This window comes from Scyliorhinus torazame, chromosome 8 (genome assembly GCF_047496885.1).
Source record: "Scyliorhinus torazame isolate Kashiwa2021f chromosome 8, sScyTor2.1, whole genome shotgun sequence".
Lineage (NCBI taxonomy): Eukaryota > Metazoa > Chordata > Chondrichthyes > Carcharhiniformes > Scyliorhinidae > Scyliorhinus > Scyliorhinus torazame.
Genome location: NC_092714.1, coordinates 280,309,644 through 280,326,575, shown reverse-complemented (window position 1 = coordinate 280,326,575; position 16,932 = coordinate 280,309,644). Strand labels below are relative to the sequence as shown.

General features: G+C 50.1%; 1 protein-coding gene across 3 annotated transcripts in view; it reads right to left on the bottom strand.

Annotated features, from left to right (window-relative positions):
- LOC140428683 (myosin-7-like) overlaps window positions 1-16,932 on the bottom strand; it is a 324,346-nt gene that overhangs the window by 270,899 nt on the left and 36,515 nt on the right. For all 3 annotated transcript variants that reach the window (XM_072515412.1, XM_072515413.1, XM_072515414.1), the window contains one exon: window positions 11,522-11,620. In XM_072515412.1, coding sequence (XP_072371513.1) covers window positions 11,522-11,620 — 99 coding nt within the window. The remainder of the gene's footprint in view (window positions 1-11,521; window positions 11,621-16,932) is intronic.

Sequence of the window (16,932 nt, the reverse complement as noted above, 5' to 3'; positions counted from 1 at the left end):
GGGAATTAGTATTATCAGGATGCACAAAGTCCAACTTCCTCCAGAATGGTCGATTGGCTGGTCAGCCTGGAACAGGGCGTGAAAGGAAATCCCAGAAAACAGTGGAGCAAAGAGGCGAAACACAACTAGAAAAACCATTAGGGTAAAAATTATGGATCAGCATCCCTCCCGACCGTTTCCATTCAGGTCTGTAAGAGGTGAAATTACAAAGAGTTTTGAACTTCAGTATTCTGATCGGGGACAGGCCCTCAGTAAATCTCAGGGCTGAGAATTGTCACCGGCCACACAGTCGCCTCACCATTCTGCAATAATTTGCATGCTCAAAGCCAGGAGAGTGGATGGTGATTAACAGATATAACAGATACGCTCAGCTGCCTCGTAACAAAGCTCTGATCCTTCCATATAATAAAAGCAGGAGAATTCCCTTAGAGAAGCTCATTACGGACAGGGGGTAACACAAGAGTACATGGTACAAAGCGTTCTCAGCAAAATGGGGACAGAAAAGTAGACAGTCACAAAAAAACAAAATTAAAAAGATAGTGGATTGATCCCTCTGATCAAATCCATCACCAATTGTACATCGTGTAGCAACTGCAGACACTAATTACACTGATTACAATTCTACATTGTGCAGTAACTGCAGACACTAATTACACTAATTACAGTTCTACATTGTGTAGTAACTGCAGACACTGATTACACTAATTACAATTCTACATTCTGTCATAACTGCAGACACTGATTACAATTTGACATTGTGTTGTAACTCAAGACACTGAATTCACTAATTACAATTCTACATTGATACATTGTGTATTAACTGCAGATATTGATTACACCAATTAAAATTCTACATTGTGTAGTAACGGCAGACACTGATTACAATTCTACATTGTGTAGCAACTGGAGTCACTGAGTACACTGATTACAATTCTACATTGTGTAGTAACTGCAGACACTGATTACGCTAATTACAATTCTTCATTCTGTCATAACTGGAGACACTGATTACAATTCTACATTGTGTAGCAACTGGAGTCACTGAGTACACTGATTACAATTCTACATTGTGTAGTAACTGCAGACACTGATTACACTAATTACAATTCTATATTGTGTAATAACTGCAGTCACCGATTACAGTGATTACAATTCAACATTGTGTAGTAATTGCATTCACTGATTACACTGGTTACAATTCTACATTGTGTAGTAACTGGAGTCACTGATTACACTAATTACAATTCTACATTGTGTATTATCTGCAGGCACCGATTACAATTCGACATTGTGTCGTAACTCAAGACACTGATTTCACTAATTTCAATTCTACATTGTGTAATAACTGCAGATATTGATTACACCAATTACAATTCTACATTCTGTCATAACTGGAGACACTGATTACAGTTCTACATTGTGTAGTAACTGCAGACACTGATTACACTAATTACAATACTACATTGTGTAGTGACTGCAGGCACTGATTACACTAGTTATTGGATTTTATATTCATTGTGCATGAAACCTGACACAAAATTAAAGTCGAATAATTATCAGTTTAAGTTCCTTATAAACAATATGACTCAATTTGACTCAAATTAACCCTATTTCACCCACACACTGCTTATCCTTAATATCATTGTTGACATAGACTTTTGGTTCTACCATTCCCGACTTCCCAGTTACCCAGTGCCCTCAGCATCGCTTCACATGGCAGCACGGTGGTACAGTGCGTAGCACTGCAGCCTCATGGCGCCGAGGTCCCAGGTTCGATCCTGGCCCCGGGTCACTGTCCGTGTGGAGTTTGCACACTCTCCCCGTGTTTGCGTGGGTTTCACCCCCCACACCCCAAAGATCTGCAGGCTAGGTTGATTGTCCATGTTAAATTGCCCCTTAATTGAAAAAAATGAATTGGGAATTCTAAATTTTTTGGGGAAAAAAGAACAAAATCATCGCTTTACAAAGAACAAAGAAGAATACAGCACAGGAACAGGCCCTTCGGCCCTCATAGCCTGCGCCGGTCAACCGCATGTATCCTTCTATACCCCATCTGTTCATGTGCCTATCCAGATAAGTCTTAAAGGTCGCTAACGTATCTGCCTCAACCACCTCACTTGGCCGTGCATTCCAGGCCACCACCACCCTCTGTGTAAAAAAACTTCCCCCGCACATCTCCACTGAACCTTTCCCCCCCTCACCTTGAACTTGTGCCTCCTTGTAATTGTCATTTCCACCCTGGGAAAAAGCATCCCAACTGTTCACCCTATCTATACCCTAAATAATTTTATAAACTTCTATCAGGCCTCCCCTCAGCCTCCGTCTCTCTAGGGGGAACAATCCCAGTTTATTCAATCTCTCCTCATAGCTAATACCCTCCATGCCAAGCAACCTCCTGGTAAACCTTTTCTGTACTCTCTCCAAAGCCTCCACATCCTTCTGGTAGTGTGGTGACCAGAATTGGACACAGTATTCCAAATGTGGCCTAACCAACGTTCTATATAACTGTAACATAATGTTCGAGCTTTTATACTCGATATCCCATCCTATGAAGGCAAGCATGCCATATGCTTCCTTTACCACCATTTCCACCTGTGCTGCCACTTTTAAGGCTCTGTGGACCTGCTCGCCCAGATCTCTCTGTGTCTCTCTGCTCCTAATGGTTCTGCCATTTATTTTATAGCTCCCACCTGAATTGGATCTACCAAAATGCATCACCTCGCATTTGTCCAGGTTAAATTCCACCTGCCATTTCTCTGCCCAATTTTGCAGCCTATCTATATCCGGTTGTATTCTCTGACAAATCTTCATCACTATCCGCAACTCCTGCAATCTTAGTATCATCCGCACACTTGCTAATCAGACCCGCTACGTTTTCTTCCAAGTCATTTATATATATTACAAAGAGCAGAAGTCCCAGAACAGGGGCGAAATTCTCCGGAAACGGCGCGATGTCCGACGACTGGCGCCCAAAACGGCGCAAATCAGTCGGGCATCGCGCCGCCCCAAAGGTGCGGAATGCACCTTAAGGGGCTAGGTCAGCGCCGGATGAATTTCCGCCCCGCCAGCTGGCGGAAAAGGCCTTTGGTGCCCCGCCAGCTGGCGCGGAAATGACATCTCCGGGCGGCGCATTCGCGGGAGCGTTAGCGGCCGCTGACGGCATTCCCGCGCATGCGCAGTGGAGAGAGTCTCTTCTGCCTCCGCCGTGGTGGAGACCGTGGCGAAGGCGGAAGGAAAAGAGTGCCCCCACGGCACAGGCCCGCCTGCAGATCGGTGGGCCCCGATCGCGGGCCAGGCCACCGTGGACGCACCCCCCGGGGCCAGATCGCCCCGTGCCCCCCCCAGGACCCCGGAGCCCGCCCGCGCCGCCTTGTCCCGCCGGTAAGGTAGGTGGTTTAATCTACGCCGGTGGGACAGGCATTTTAGCAGCGGGACTTCGGCCCATACGGGCCGGAGAATCACGCGGGGGGGGCCCGCCAACCGGCGCGGGGCGATTCCCGCCCCCGCCGAATATCCGGTGCCGGAGACTTCGGCAACCGGCGGGGGCGGGATTCACGGCAGCCCCCGGCGATTCTCCGACCCAGCGGGGGGTTGGAGAATCTCGACCCTGATCTCTGCAGACTACCACTAGTTACAGACCTCCATTCACAAAAAACCCCTTCCATTGCTACCCTCTGTCTTCTACGGCCAAGCCAATTCTGGATCCATCCAGCTATTCACCCCTGACCTTATGTGATTTAATCTTTTGCACCAGCCTGTCATGAGGGACCTTTACCAAAGTCCACGTAGACAACATCCACAGCCCTTCCCTCATCAATCATTTTTGTCACCTCCTCAAAAATCTCAATTAAATTAGTAAGACAAGACCTCCCTCATACAAAACCATTCTGTCTGTCACTAAAAGGATCATTCACTTCCAAATGTGCATAGATCCTATCTCTGAGAATCTTTTCCAACAATTTCACTATCACTGACGTCAAGCTCACTGACCTATAATTACCCGGATTAACCTTGCAACCCCTCTTAAAAACAGTACAACTTTGGCTATCCTCCAATCCTCTGGGATCTCACCTGTGGCCAATGAGGTCACAAAGATTTCTGTTAGAGGCCCAGCGATTTCATCTCTTGTCTCCCTCAGTAATCTGTGATAGATGCCATCTGGCCCTGGGGATTTGTCTGCCTAAATGCTTTTTACCACATCTAATACTTCCTCACTCGTAATAAAAACCTGTTCTGAAGTGTTTACATATCCCTCTGAGACACCACCAATTAACGTATCCCTCTTCTTTGCAAATACCGATGCAAAGGATCTCACCCACTTCCTTTGGTTATATGCATAATTTCCCTCCTTTGTCCTTGAGGGGCCAACTCTTTATCTCGCTACCCTCTTGTTCCTAATATATGTATAAAATGCCTTGGGATTCTTCTTAATCCTGTCTGCCAAGGACATTTCGTGACCCCCCTTTTGCCCTCTTAACCCCTGTTTGAGCTCTTTTCTATTTTCCCTGTATTCTTCAAGTGCTTCATCTGTTTTTAGTTGCCTAGACCTCATGTATCCATCGTTTTTCTTTTTGACTAGATTCACAATTTCCCTGGTCATCCATGGTTTTGAATCCTGCCTTTCCTGTCCTTTTTACCGGCACATGCCTGACCTGCACTCCCATCAACTGCTCTTTAAAAGACTCCCACATGATAAATGTGGATTTACCCTCAAACAGCCTCTCCCAAACTACAGCCTCCAAATCCTGCCTAATCTGGTTGTAGTTCGCCTTCCCCCAATTTAGCACCTTAACCCCAGGACAACACTTGTCATTTTCCATGAGTATCCGAAAGTTTACAGAATTGTGGTCACTGTTCCCCATATGTTCTCCCACTGCAACTTTGATGACCTGGCCGGGCTCGTTCCCTAATACTAGGTCCAGTATAGCCCCCTCGCTAGTCGGACTATCCGCATATTGTTCCAAAAACCCTTCCCGGACACACTGAACAAATTCCTCACCATCCAGACCCCTCGCCCTAAGGGATTTCCAGTCAACAGGAGGAAAATTAAAGTCTCCCACTACAACAACCCTATTATTTCCACATCTGTCCAGTCTGACTCTAGCCAGATCGAGCCTAATTGTCTCTCTGAGTGACTGTAAACTGTAAGGTTTTGACATTGTTAATCGATTGCCCATTGCTCAGTATGAAGCTGGGCAATGAGGAGGGGGAGAATATTTTACTCTTTTTCCTTATTTCTCAATGATGTCCCTGAATGGAAAGGGGACATTTACAGGACGTGTTTACACATATTACACAGACCAGATTTTCACCCAAACCATAGGTTAAACCCCCTCATCCGTCTCACAGAATTTTCACAGCGTACAAGGAAGCCATTCAGCCCATCATGCCTATACCTACCATTCAAGCGTAATGACTCAGTGCCTTTCCCCTCCATTTCCCCGTACTCCTGTGTTTTTATTTAAATAATCATTTAATACCCTCTTGAAAGCTTCAATTGAACAATTCCAGGCTGTGCTGTCCAGAACCCAGCCACTCGCTGTGCAGTCCAGAACCCAGCCACTCGCTGTGCAGTCCAGAACCCAGCCACTCGCTGTGCACTCCAGAACCCAGCCACTCGCTGTGCAGTCCAGAACCCAGCCACTCGCTGTGCAGTCCAGAACCCAGCCACTCGCTGTGCAGTCCAGAACCCAGCCACTCGCTGTGCAGTCCAGAACCCAGCCACTCGCTGTGCAGTCCAGAACCCAGCCACTCGCTGTGCACTCCAGAACCCAGCCACTCGCTGTGCACTCCAGAACCCAGTCACTCGTTGTGCAGTCCAGAACCCAGCCACTTGCTGTGCACTCCAGAACCCAGCCACTTGCTGTGCACTCCAGAACCCAGCCACTCACTGTGCACTCCAGAACCCAGCTACTTGCTGTGCACTCCAGAACCCAGCCACTCACTGTGCACTCCAGCTCCCAGCCACTCGCTGTGCACTCCAGAACCCAGCCACTCACTGTGCAGTCCGGCTCCCAGCCACTTGCTTTGCACTCCAGAACGCAGCCACTCGCTGTGCAGTCCGGCTCCCAGCCACTTGCTTTGCACTCCAGAACCCAGGCACTCGCTTTGCACTCCAGAACCCAGCCACTCACTGTGCACTCCAGAACCCAGCCACTCGCTGTGCACTCCAGAACCCAGCCACTCACTTTGCACTCCAGCTCGCAGCCACTCGCTGTGCACTCCAGAACCCAGCCACTCACTGTGCAGTCCAGAACCCAGCCACTTGCTGTGCACTCCAGAACCCAGCCACTTGCTGTGCACTCCAGAACCCAGCCACTCGCTGTGCACTCCAGAACCCAGCCACTCACTGTGCAGTCCAGAACCCAGCCACTTGCTGTGCACTCCAGAACCCAGCCACCCGCTGTGCACTCCAGAACCCAGCCACTCGCTGTGCACTCCAGAACCCAGCCACTCACTGTGCACTCCAGAACCCAGCTACTTGCTGTGCACTCCAGAACCCAGCCACTCGCTGTGCACTCCAGAACCCAGCTACTTGCTGTGCACTCCAGAACCCAGCCACTCACTGTGCACTCCAGCTCCCAGCCACTCGCTGTGCACTCCAGAACCCAGCCACTCACTGTGCAGTCCGGCTCCCAGCCACTTGCTTTGCACTCCAGAACCCAGCCACTCACTGTGCACTCCAGAACCCAGCCACTCACTGTGCACTCCAGAACCCAGCCACTCGCTGTGCACTCCAGAACCCAGCCACTCACTTTGCATTCCAGCTCGCAGCCACTCGCTGTGCCCTCCAGAACCCAGCCACTTGCTGTGCACTCCAGAACCCAGCCACTTGCTGTGCACTCCAGAACCCAGCCACTCGCTGTGCACTCCAGCTCCCAGCCACTCGCTGTGCACTCCAGAACCCAGCCACTTGCTGTGCAGTTCAGAACCCAGCCATTCACTGTGCACTCCTGAACCCAGCCACTCTCTGTGCAGTCCAGAACCCAGCCACTCACTGTGCAGTCCAGAACCCAGCCACTTGCTGTGCAGTCCAGAACCCAGCCACTCACTGTGCAGACCAGAACCCAGCCACCCGCTGTGCACTCCAGAACCCAGCCACTCGCTGTGCACTCCAGAACCCAGCCACTCGCTGTGCACTCCAGAAACCAGCCACTCACTGTGCACTCTAGAACCCAGCCACTCACTGTGCACTCCAGCTCCCAGCCAGTCGCTGTGCACTCCAGAACCCAGCCAGTCACTGTGCACTCCAGAACCCAGCCACTCACTGAGCAGTCCAGAACCCAGCCACTCGCTGTGCAGTCCAGAACCCAGCCACTCGCTGTGCAGTCCAGAACCCAGCCACTCACTGTGCAGTCCGGAACCCAACAACTCGCTGTGCACTCCAGAACCCAGCCACCCACTGTGCACTCCAGAACCCAGCCATTCGCTGTGCAGTCCAGAACCCAGCCACTCGCTGTGCACTCCAGAACCCAGCCACTCGTTGTGCACTCCAGAACCCAGCCACTCGCTGTGCACTCCAGAACCCAGTCACTCGTTGTGCAGTCCAGAACCCAACAACTTGCTGTGCACTCCAGAACCCAGCCACCCACTGTGCACTCCAGAACCCAGCCATTCCCTGTGTGGCCCAGAACCCAGCCACTCGCTGTGCACTCCAGAACCCAGGCACTCGCTGTGCAGTCCAGAACCCAGCCATTCGCTGTGCACTCCTGAACCCAGCCACTCTCTGTGCAGTCCAGAACCCAGCCACTCACTGTGCAGTCCAGAACCCAGCCACTTGCTGTGCAGTCCAGAACCCAGCCACTCACTGTGCAGTCCAGAACCCAGCCACTCACTGTGCACTCCAGAACCCAGCCACCCGCTGTGCACTCCAGCTCCCAGCCACTCACTGTGCACTCCAGAACCCAGCCACCCGCTGTGCACTCCAGAACCCAGCCACTCACTGTGCACTCCAGCTCCCAGCCACTCGCTGTGCACTCCAGCTCCCAGCCACTCGCTGTGCACTCCAGAACCCAGCCACTCACTGTGCAGTCCGGCTCCCAGCCACTTGCTGTGCACTCCAGAACGCAGCCACTCGCTGTGCAGTCCAGAACCCAGCCACTTGCTGTGCACTCCAGAACCCAGCCACTCACTGTGCACTCCAGCTCCCAGCCACTCGTGTGCACTCCAGAACCCAGCCACTTGCTGTGCACTCCAGAACCCAGCCACTTGCTGTGCACTCCAGAACCCAGCCACTCGCTGTGCACTCCAGAACCCAGCCACTTGCTGTGCAGTCCAGAACCCAGCCATTCGCTGTGCACTCCTGAACCCAGCCACTCTCTGTGCAGTCCAGAACCCAGCCACTCACTGTGCAGTCCAGAACCCTGCGACTTGCTGTGCAGTCCAGAACCCAGCCACTCACTGTGCAGTCCAGAACCCAGCCACTCGCTGTGCACTCCAGAACCCAGCCACTCACTGTGTGAAACTGTTTTTGGTTCATATCACATTTCCTTCTTTTGCAAATCACTTTAAAATCTGCACCCTCTCATATTAGATCCTTTGACGAGCAGGTACCGTTTGTCCTAATCTACTCTGTCAAGTGTAAGGATCCTCCTGTTAATTCCTGTTTATCCCTTGTTTTTTCTCTTTTAATTTCTGTTATTTTGCTATTTCAATTTTTGTACATGGACAATTATTGTGCCTAAACCTTTAAGATGGACTTCACCTTTATTTTGAGTGGCTGGTAAGCTGAGGATTGACCTATGACCTAAGGCAAGGCAGGTTGCAAGGTGCTATTTATGTTTCAGTTCAGCAGATTCCAGAGGGATCAGCACTGACATACCTTGATGGACTTGGCTGTCGGCCAATAGATTGAATTATCGGGCCTTGTCAATAGATTATACTGATTGGTCAGACTTTTCTCTGGAATGTTCCTTCCTCTGTGAGACTTTGTTTTGTCTTTCAGATTCATTCCTGGGATCAGATCTGGGAGCAGCTATTCTGATTCTCACAGAATTGTTTAAACCTCTGCAAGTCTCACTTGGGTATCTCTGTCCTTTCCTCAGCAAGGCTGGAGGACATTCTGGTGATCCTGGAAACCAATTAATTTAAAACTCTGGCTGGAGCTAGCCTAAACTGAGACAAAGAGTCTTAAGAATTAATGAAAGTTAAAGTGACTCTCCTGAGGAATTCACGCTGCCTGGGAGTACTGGCTGAATGTTACTGCCAGAGGATTATCTCTAATAATAAAACGGTAGCTTCAATCCTGAAGCATCCTGGGAGGTCGGCCTGCTGCAACGACTTAGCATCAGGAGCAAGGACCCTCATTTTTCTTTTGTCTTTAAACCTTAATAATTTTACCCTTTCCCCCTTCTCTGTCTGTGTCTGTCTTGTGTGCGTTTGGGTTAAGGGTGGAGCGGTAAAACAAAGTAGTAGATTAGCTGACCGTTATTCTGTTTAATTGCTGCCTACTTCAACTTTGCTTTTGTTATAAATAAACAGTTATTACGTTCAACTTACAAACCTGGTGACTATAACTTCTTGAGAAGTCACGGGGGCCAAAGATTCTGCAAATTTTCTATGAATTATTGGTTAATTCACTTGTGTTGGGACTCTGGGATCTGAGAGGCTGGAGTCGACCATGCACTAGCCCAGGGCGTAACATAAATTGGGGGCTCGTCCGGGAGCTTGGAACATGAGACGACAAATTTTGATTACTGCGCGAATTAAGTTTGTAGTCATATAACAGGATGACTCTGGAAGCTGCTAAGCATTTTCTTCAGGTGGAAAACTGAACTCTGGTTTGCTTAATGGGGCTTTGCAAAGACCCGCTAGTCAAATTGGCAGGTGAATTAAAAATGGATATATCACTTAAAACCGTGAAGGTGGAGGTAATTGATGCGACTGCTAAACATTGTTGGAGCTGCTGGGAGTACAGGTGAGCCCACGAGATGGTGTAGCACCAGAGACGTCTTCTTGTGGGGAAATGGAGCTGGAGTGCGTTTGGCTGTAGTTAGAGCATGACAGGGAATTAAAAAGAATGGAAATGGAAATGCAACTAAAACAGAGAGAACTGAAGATGAAGCAAATAGGAATGGAGATGGATGTGAGGAGGTTGGAATTAGAGAAAGATTTCCAGTTTAAGACACTGGAAATGGGTCGAGAGCTGGCAGAAAGTAGAGGGGAGCTTAATCCTAGAACGGAACCCAGTGATAATATGTTTAAATTCATACAGGCCCTCCACATTTCAAAGGGAAGGAGGTAAAAACGTTGTTTTAAAAAAAATGTTTTTATTAAGGCATTTATAGTTTCAACAATTGTGAACAACACAGCCCCAACCAGCAAGCAAACCCAGCCAATATGGCTTACCTACACGGTAAAAACGTTCAGGGCTTTTGAGAAAATAGCGACCCGAATGGAGTGGCCGAGAGAAAAGTGGACATTACCCAAGCAGAGTAAACTGATGGGGTGGGCACAGGATATTCATGCTGCCTTGTCAGAGCAGGAGTTTAAGGATTATGATGAGGGGGAAAAACTATTCTTGATGCATATGAGCTAGTTTCCGAAGCACATCGACAAAAGTTTTGGAATTTGAGGAGACAGCTGGGATGACTTAATAATAATAATAATAATCACTTATTGTCACAAGTAGGCTTCAATGAAGTTACTGTGAAAAGCCCCTAGTTGCCACATTCGGTGCCTGTTCGGGGAGGCTGGTACGGGACTCATGCAGAGTTTGTTAAGGTTAAACAGAACAATTTTAATAGGCGGGTACAAGCATAGGGAGTTAAAACTACTTATAAAGCTTTGGGAGAGGTTATTCTCTTAGAGGAGTTTAAGAATTCCCTACCTTCTACAATAAGAAGCCATGTTCAAGAGCAGAGGGTGCAAACTGCTAGACAGGCAGCAATTATGGCTGACGATTATGAGCTAATTCATTAACTTAAAATTTGGATCAGCACCCTTATAATTCTGAAAATGATAGGAAGTGGGACTCTGGGGTTTGTGAGGCTGGAATTAACCGTACACTCACCCAGGACGTCATAACACTATCTCCCTCATGATTTTGAACATCTCTATCAAATCTCCTCTTAACCTTCTTCTCTCCAAGGAGAACAGTCCCAACCTCGCCAATCTATCTTCGTAACTGAAGTTTCTCATCCCTGGAACCATCCTTGTAAACCTCCTCTGCTCTCTCTCCAATGTTTTCCCATTCTTCCTATAGTGTGGCACCCAGAACTGTTCACAATCTTCCAGCTGAGGGCTAACTAGTGTCTTGTATAAGTTCAGCAGAACCGCCTCACCCTTGTACTCTATTCCCCTATTAATAAATCCCAGAATATTCTCTGCTTTATTAACTGCTCCCTCCACCTGTTCTGTCACCTTCAATGATCTGCGCACAGATACACCAGGTCCCTCTGTTCTCTCTCTCAGTACCAGTCACACCCATTGAAGGTCAGGATGCTGACAAATTATTAAACGAGAAAAGTTTGAGATACAAAGGTGTTGGGAGAGGTGTTGAATTGTGACCGTTCACACTCACCAAACAGTTCCGTCTTTTTCCCAGAGAATATCTGATAATAAATGTGATAACTCCTTTCGCCAGGTTGCTGGAAAATTACTCGGGATTTTTCCAGGAGATCTGAAAGTTAAAGATTAGAATTAGGAAGGAGCAGAGACCAGATATCGCTTCATCTCATCGAGCAGAGAAACAAGGGGCGGGATTTAGCAGTACGTCACAGGAAATTCCGGTCCCACGCCGGAGCACGGGAAACTCAGGTCCCACGCCGGAACATGGGAAACTCCGGTCCCACGCCGGATAGCGGGAAGTTCCGGTCCCACGCCGGAGCACGGGAAACTCAGGTCCCACGCCGGATAGCGGGAAGTTCCGGTCCCACGCCGGAGCACGGGAAATTCCGGTCCCACGCCGGAACACGGGAAACTCCGGTCCCACGCCGGATAGCGGGAAGTTCCGGTCCCATGCCGGAGCACGGGAAACTCCGGCCCCACGCCGGAGCACGGGAAACTCCGGTCCCACGCCGGATAGCGGGAAGTTCCGGTCCCACGCCAGATAACGGGAAGTTCTGGTCCCACGCCGGAACAGGGGAAACTCCGGTCCCATCCGGCACGGGAAGATCCGGTCCGACACCGGAGCACGGAAAACTCCGGTCCCACGACAGAGCACGGGAAGTTCCGGTCCCACGCCGGAGCACGGGAAACTCCGCTCCCACGCCGGAGCACGGGAAACTCCGCTCCCACGCCGGAACACGGGAAATTCCGGTCCCACGCCGGAACACGGGAGGTTCCGGTCCCACGCCGGAACACGGGAAACTCCGATGACAATGGTGGGACCGGTAGATCACGCTGGCCGGCTGTCTCTCCTGCTGAGGAACACACGGCAGGCTGCAGGGTAAATCCCATCCATTGTCTGAAATGACTTGAATGCAACAAACTGAGGAGCGGAGATTGGAAGCTGCTTTAATCCTGAAACTGAGACTTATTGTCAAGACAAGGTTTGATTGAGAGGAACCGATTGAAGCTAATTACACTCGTATCAGTTTTGGCAAGTGTCCCGTATGCCTTTTTGACGGTCTGGAACACACTGCCTGGGAGGGTGGTGACGGTCTGGAACACACTGCCTGGGAGGGGGGTGAGGGTCTGGAACACACTGCCTGGGAGGGTGGTGAGGGTCTGGAACACACTGCCTGGGAGGGTGGTGACGGTCTGGAACACACGGCCTGGGAGGGTGGTGAGGGTCTGGAACACACGGCCTGGGAGGGTGGTGAGGGTCTGGGACGCGCTGCCTGGGAGGGTGGTTGTCATGATATTCAAACACACACATCATGATAGACACACCAACAGACAAATCAGAACACACAACACCACAACCAATGACAGAAAGATATAAAAGCACAGACACGACCCCCGGTGGTCAGTATTAGCTGCAGAGGAGAACCAGGACACATCTATTGCCAAACACACTCAGGGAGACAGCACGTGCAGAGTATCCAGAACGAACTGTATTATAAGAGTTAAAATAAAATAGAGTTGTACCACATACAACTGTGTTGGCTCATCTGTGCACCAGAGCACCCAACACCACATGGTACAGGAGTGGATCGATACCTGCCGGCATACCTCAGTGTACACAGACAACCAGCAGTGCCCAGGCAAAATGATAGAGCTCCCGGTTCCGCAGCCGCTCCAGTGCTACGGCGATCTCTGCGAAAACTGGCGGCGATCCCGGCAAATGTTCGAATTGTTCCTGGTGGCAGCTGAACTCCAAGACCTGGATGATAGCGAAAAAATTGAATTTCTCCTCACCATCGCCGGTGCAAGGGCAAGAGAAATATTCACAAGGTTCAGGTTCTTCAGGAGGCAGCAAAGGTACGATTACCAGGCAGTCCTGGGCAAATTCTCCAAGTACTGTGAAGAAAACGCAATCCAATCGGCAAGTAAAGGTAAGAAAAGCTGCAGTACTCACCTCGTGGCTGGGATCCCGGAGCCCGAATTCCCAGAGGCCGAAATCCCGGGCCTGAGAGGGGGCTGGGTCGAGGTCGGCGGCCATCTTGCTAAAGGTATCACGCTAGCACAGTTGCGCGAGCAGTGCGCAGAACCGGAAGTTTCGTTTGCGCATGCGCGAAATGCTGCGCATGCGCAGTCCAGAAAACGGCCATCGGTAAAGGAACAGCGATCTGAGCATGCGCAGTCGCTTCCTACGTGCTACATACCGAGCGTCAGGATGTCAGAGGCCCCAGACTGCACCAATTTAAAGGGGAAACGTCCCAAATCCAATTTAAAAGGGAAACGTCCCAAATCAAAAAAACAAAAATCTGTTAAAGCTGTAAAACAACCTTCCCTCACCTGGAATGACAGCACAGTGCTGCAAATTGACCCAGGAGATGAATTTGACCTCCGAAGAACCCTCCGACAAGCAGTTACCTACGCACAAGCCGATGATTCCGACCTTGAATACTTCGATGACGATCTTTACAGTGTTTCCGGACCTCGCGAGCCCAATGATAGCTCCGTGGTCCTATACGACTATGACTCGGACGAACCTTTCGTGTTGCACATTGGCGGCCCCCACATTGAATCCGACGCAGATGCGGATTCATTTTTCGGATTTGAGGATCTTCAATCCAGCAGATATGACGTTCCAACTTATCAGTACCGGATGATGCTGCAGCCTGACATTAACAGACAGGGAGCGGTGCAAGCACACGGAGAGTGCCCTGCTGCCACACAGAGCGTGGTCCACGTCCCGCTCAACGTTCCCGACTCTATGAAAGAAGACATGCAAGACTCCAGAGTGCAGTCCTCGCATGAACCAGAAGTGACTCCAGTGTCACAAGCTTCCACAGCAAGCTCGTGGACAGACTCCACAATTGCAGAAATGCAAGACTCCAGAGCGCAGTCCTTGCACGGACAAGAAGTGACTCCAGTGTCACAAGCCTCCACAGAGAGCTCGTGGACAGCCTCCACGATAGAGGCAACGCAAGACTCCAGAGCGCAGTCCTTGCACGAACAAGAAGTGACTCCAGTGTCACAAGCCTCCACAGAGAGCTCGTGGACAGCCTCCACGATAGAAGCAACGCAAGACTCCAGAGCGCAGTCCTTGCACGAACAAGAAGTGACTCCAGTGTCACAAGCCTCCACAGAGAGCTTGTGGACAGCCTGCACGATAGAAGCAACGCAAGACTCCAGAGCGCAGTCCTTGCACGAACAAGAAGTGACTCCAGTGTCACAAGCCTCCACAGAGAGCTCGTGGACGGACTCCACGATGGAAGGAACGCAAGACTCCAGAGCGCAGTCCTTGCAGGAACAAGACCATGAGGGTCTAGCAACCTCTCCTGACCAACCAGCGGCAGACGATGCAAGTCTGCCATGCTCACGTGAACAGCAAGAAGGCTATAACAGCCTACCATGCTCCACTACACAGCAGCATGAACATGACGGTCTCTCATGCTACAATGAAGGGCACAGCGCTGAAGACTGTTCAAGCCCAACTGAAGACAAGCCAAAGGAATCGCCTCGTCCAAGCCCGAAGAAAAAAGGTTTATGCGCTGACCTTCAGGATCATTATAGCCGAACAGAGATTAATAATGCTGCACGGCCACAGAAGGATGCTGAGGATTTGCTAACGAAATTAATTGAATGTTTAACTTGCAAGGAGCAGACTGAGAATTGCCAGTGTTTTAGTACGGATCGAAAAAATGGACAAGACATTGATCCTCAGGTAATGGAAATAACACAACCTGAATCATATCTACAGCAGGGACAAATGTCTCCCTTCAACACAACACCGCAAAATCCCAACTTCGGAGACCAGCAGTTAGTCAGTAATGACTCTTCAAACCTTGAGGGGAACATTAATTGCATTGAACCTATACACGCTCCACTGATTATTGAGCAGAACATTGGAGCAAGAATCCTGAGGACACCGACATCGAGTAGCCAGATAACGAATTTAAAACCCACAGCAGTTTCAAGTGAACCAAGTGTGCTTTCCACTAATGGTGAAGATGCAGATAAGGTCGACCCGATTATCCATTGTACCACACTAACCCCAGTGATTAAGCAGTTATGTATGGGGAGTATAATGTGGGCAATTGAGAACAGTAAAAGAGAGACTGTGACCATGCCAGTCCCAGCAAAATCAGACCCAGAGACCATGAAGGCATGTACATTAGACAAAGATACATATGAGGCACCTGAGAAGAAAAGTGAAACGGAATGTTCTTTGGAAAATAGTACAATGTCGATAGAAACATTGGATCCTATATTCGAGACCATACCTATGGGAGAATTTGGGGGTAATAAACAAGGTTCTGCAATGTCTGGGGGAAGATTTAAAATTCCAAAGAAGAAAAGCCCAAATGAAGGACAACGGCAAGACAATGACAGTCCACCGACATGGTGTGCACCACCAGATGAAAACTCTGACAATTTACCCAACCCTAGTGAACAGCAAGCTGCTAATGAGGATCTATCCACGGGATGTGAGACGAGTGACGACAGCATCCCACTTCCCATGCAAAAGGTGCAAGGTGACAGACCTCGCCTAGTGCGTACCGAGGCACTCGACGATCACGGTGGGACCACTGACGACTGCGGTGGCAGCGCACCGCTTCCACCCTCGATGGCTCGACCCTCTCCACTGGTTGGTGCATTCCTGCATGTTCCGACTCCAGAAGTGCAGCTTCAGGGAATCTCGGCTGCCTCCAGTGAACCTGTTGGGACTCCGGACGGGGGGCATCGACGGAAGGCAGACCGGACTCCAGATGGGGAGCAGCCAAGCGCCGACTCTGATTCGCGCACGCCAGACCTTGCTCCGGACGGGCGGTGTCGCGGCCTCGGTGATGGCACGCTCAGGGTGACGGCGGATGCCACGGCGACAGGGAATGGATCGCGTGGCAGTCCCACTGGGTCGGCAGTGGCAACCAGCACCGGCGGTCCAAGATGGACACACCAATTCGCGCCATCGCCAGACGTTGATGCGAGCAACAATTCTCTCTCCAAGGCGACATGCTTCGACGTTTCTCTGCGGAGTCGCCCTTCCGGCACAGCAGGTGGCCGGAACCAGCGTACACGGTCTCGGCCAACTTCCACATCTGGCACAGTCATCGCCTTGCATGATATTAGTGATGGTGCTACTTCGATGGCAACGACCCATCGGCTACAAGATGCCGTCCACCACAAACATAAAAAGAAAAAGACTCCACCTTGTTCCTGGCATGCAGGGCGGATGGATTGGTGCGTAGGCGCAATCAGCGAGCTTTGTGCCGCCTTCCACGCTCGCAACTGAACCGTACGCACACGCCGGATCCTCCACTGGTTCCCAAGGAAGACTTCGTGGAGATGCCACGGATCATGCCCCTTCCATCGCCACCAGAACCAAACCACAGCCAAGGCACCACTAACAAAGATGTTGAATGTTATATTTGCACGAAT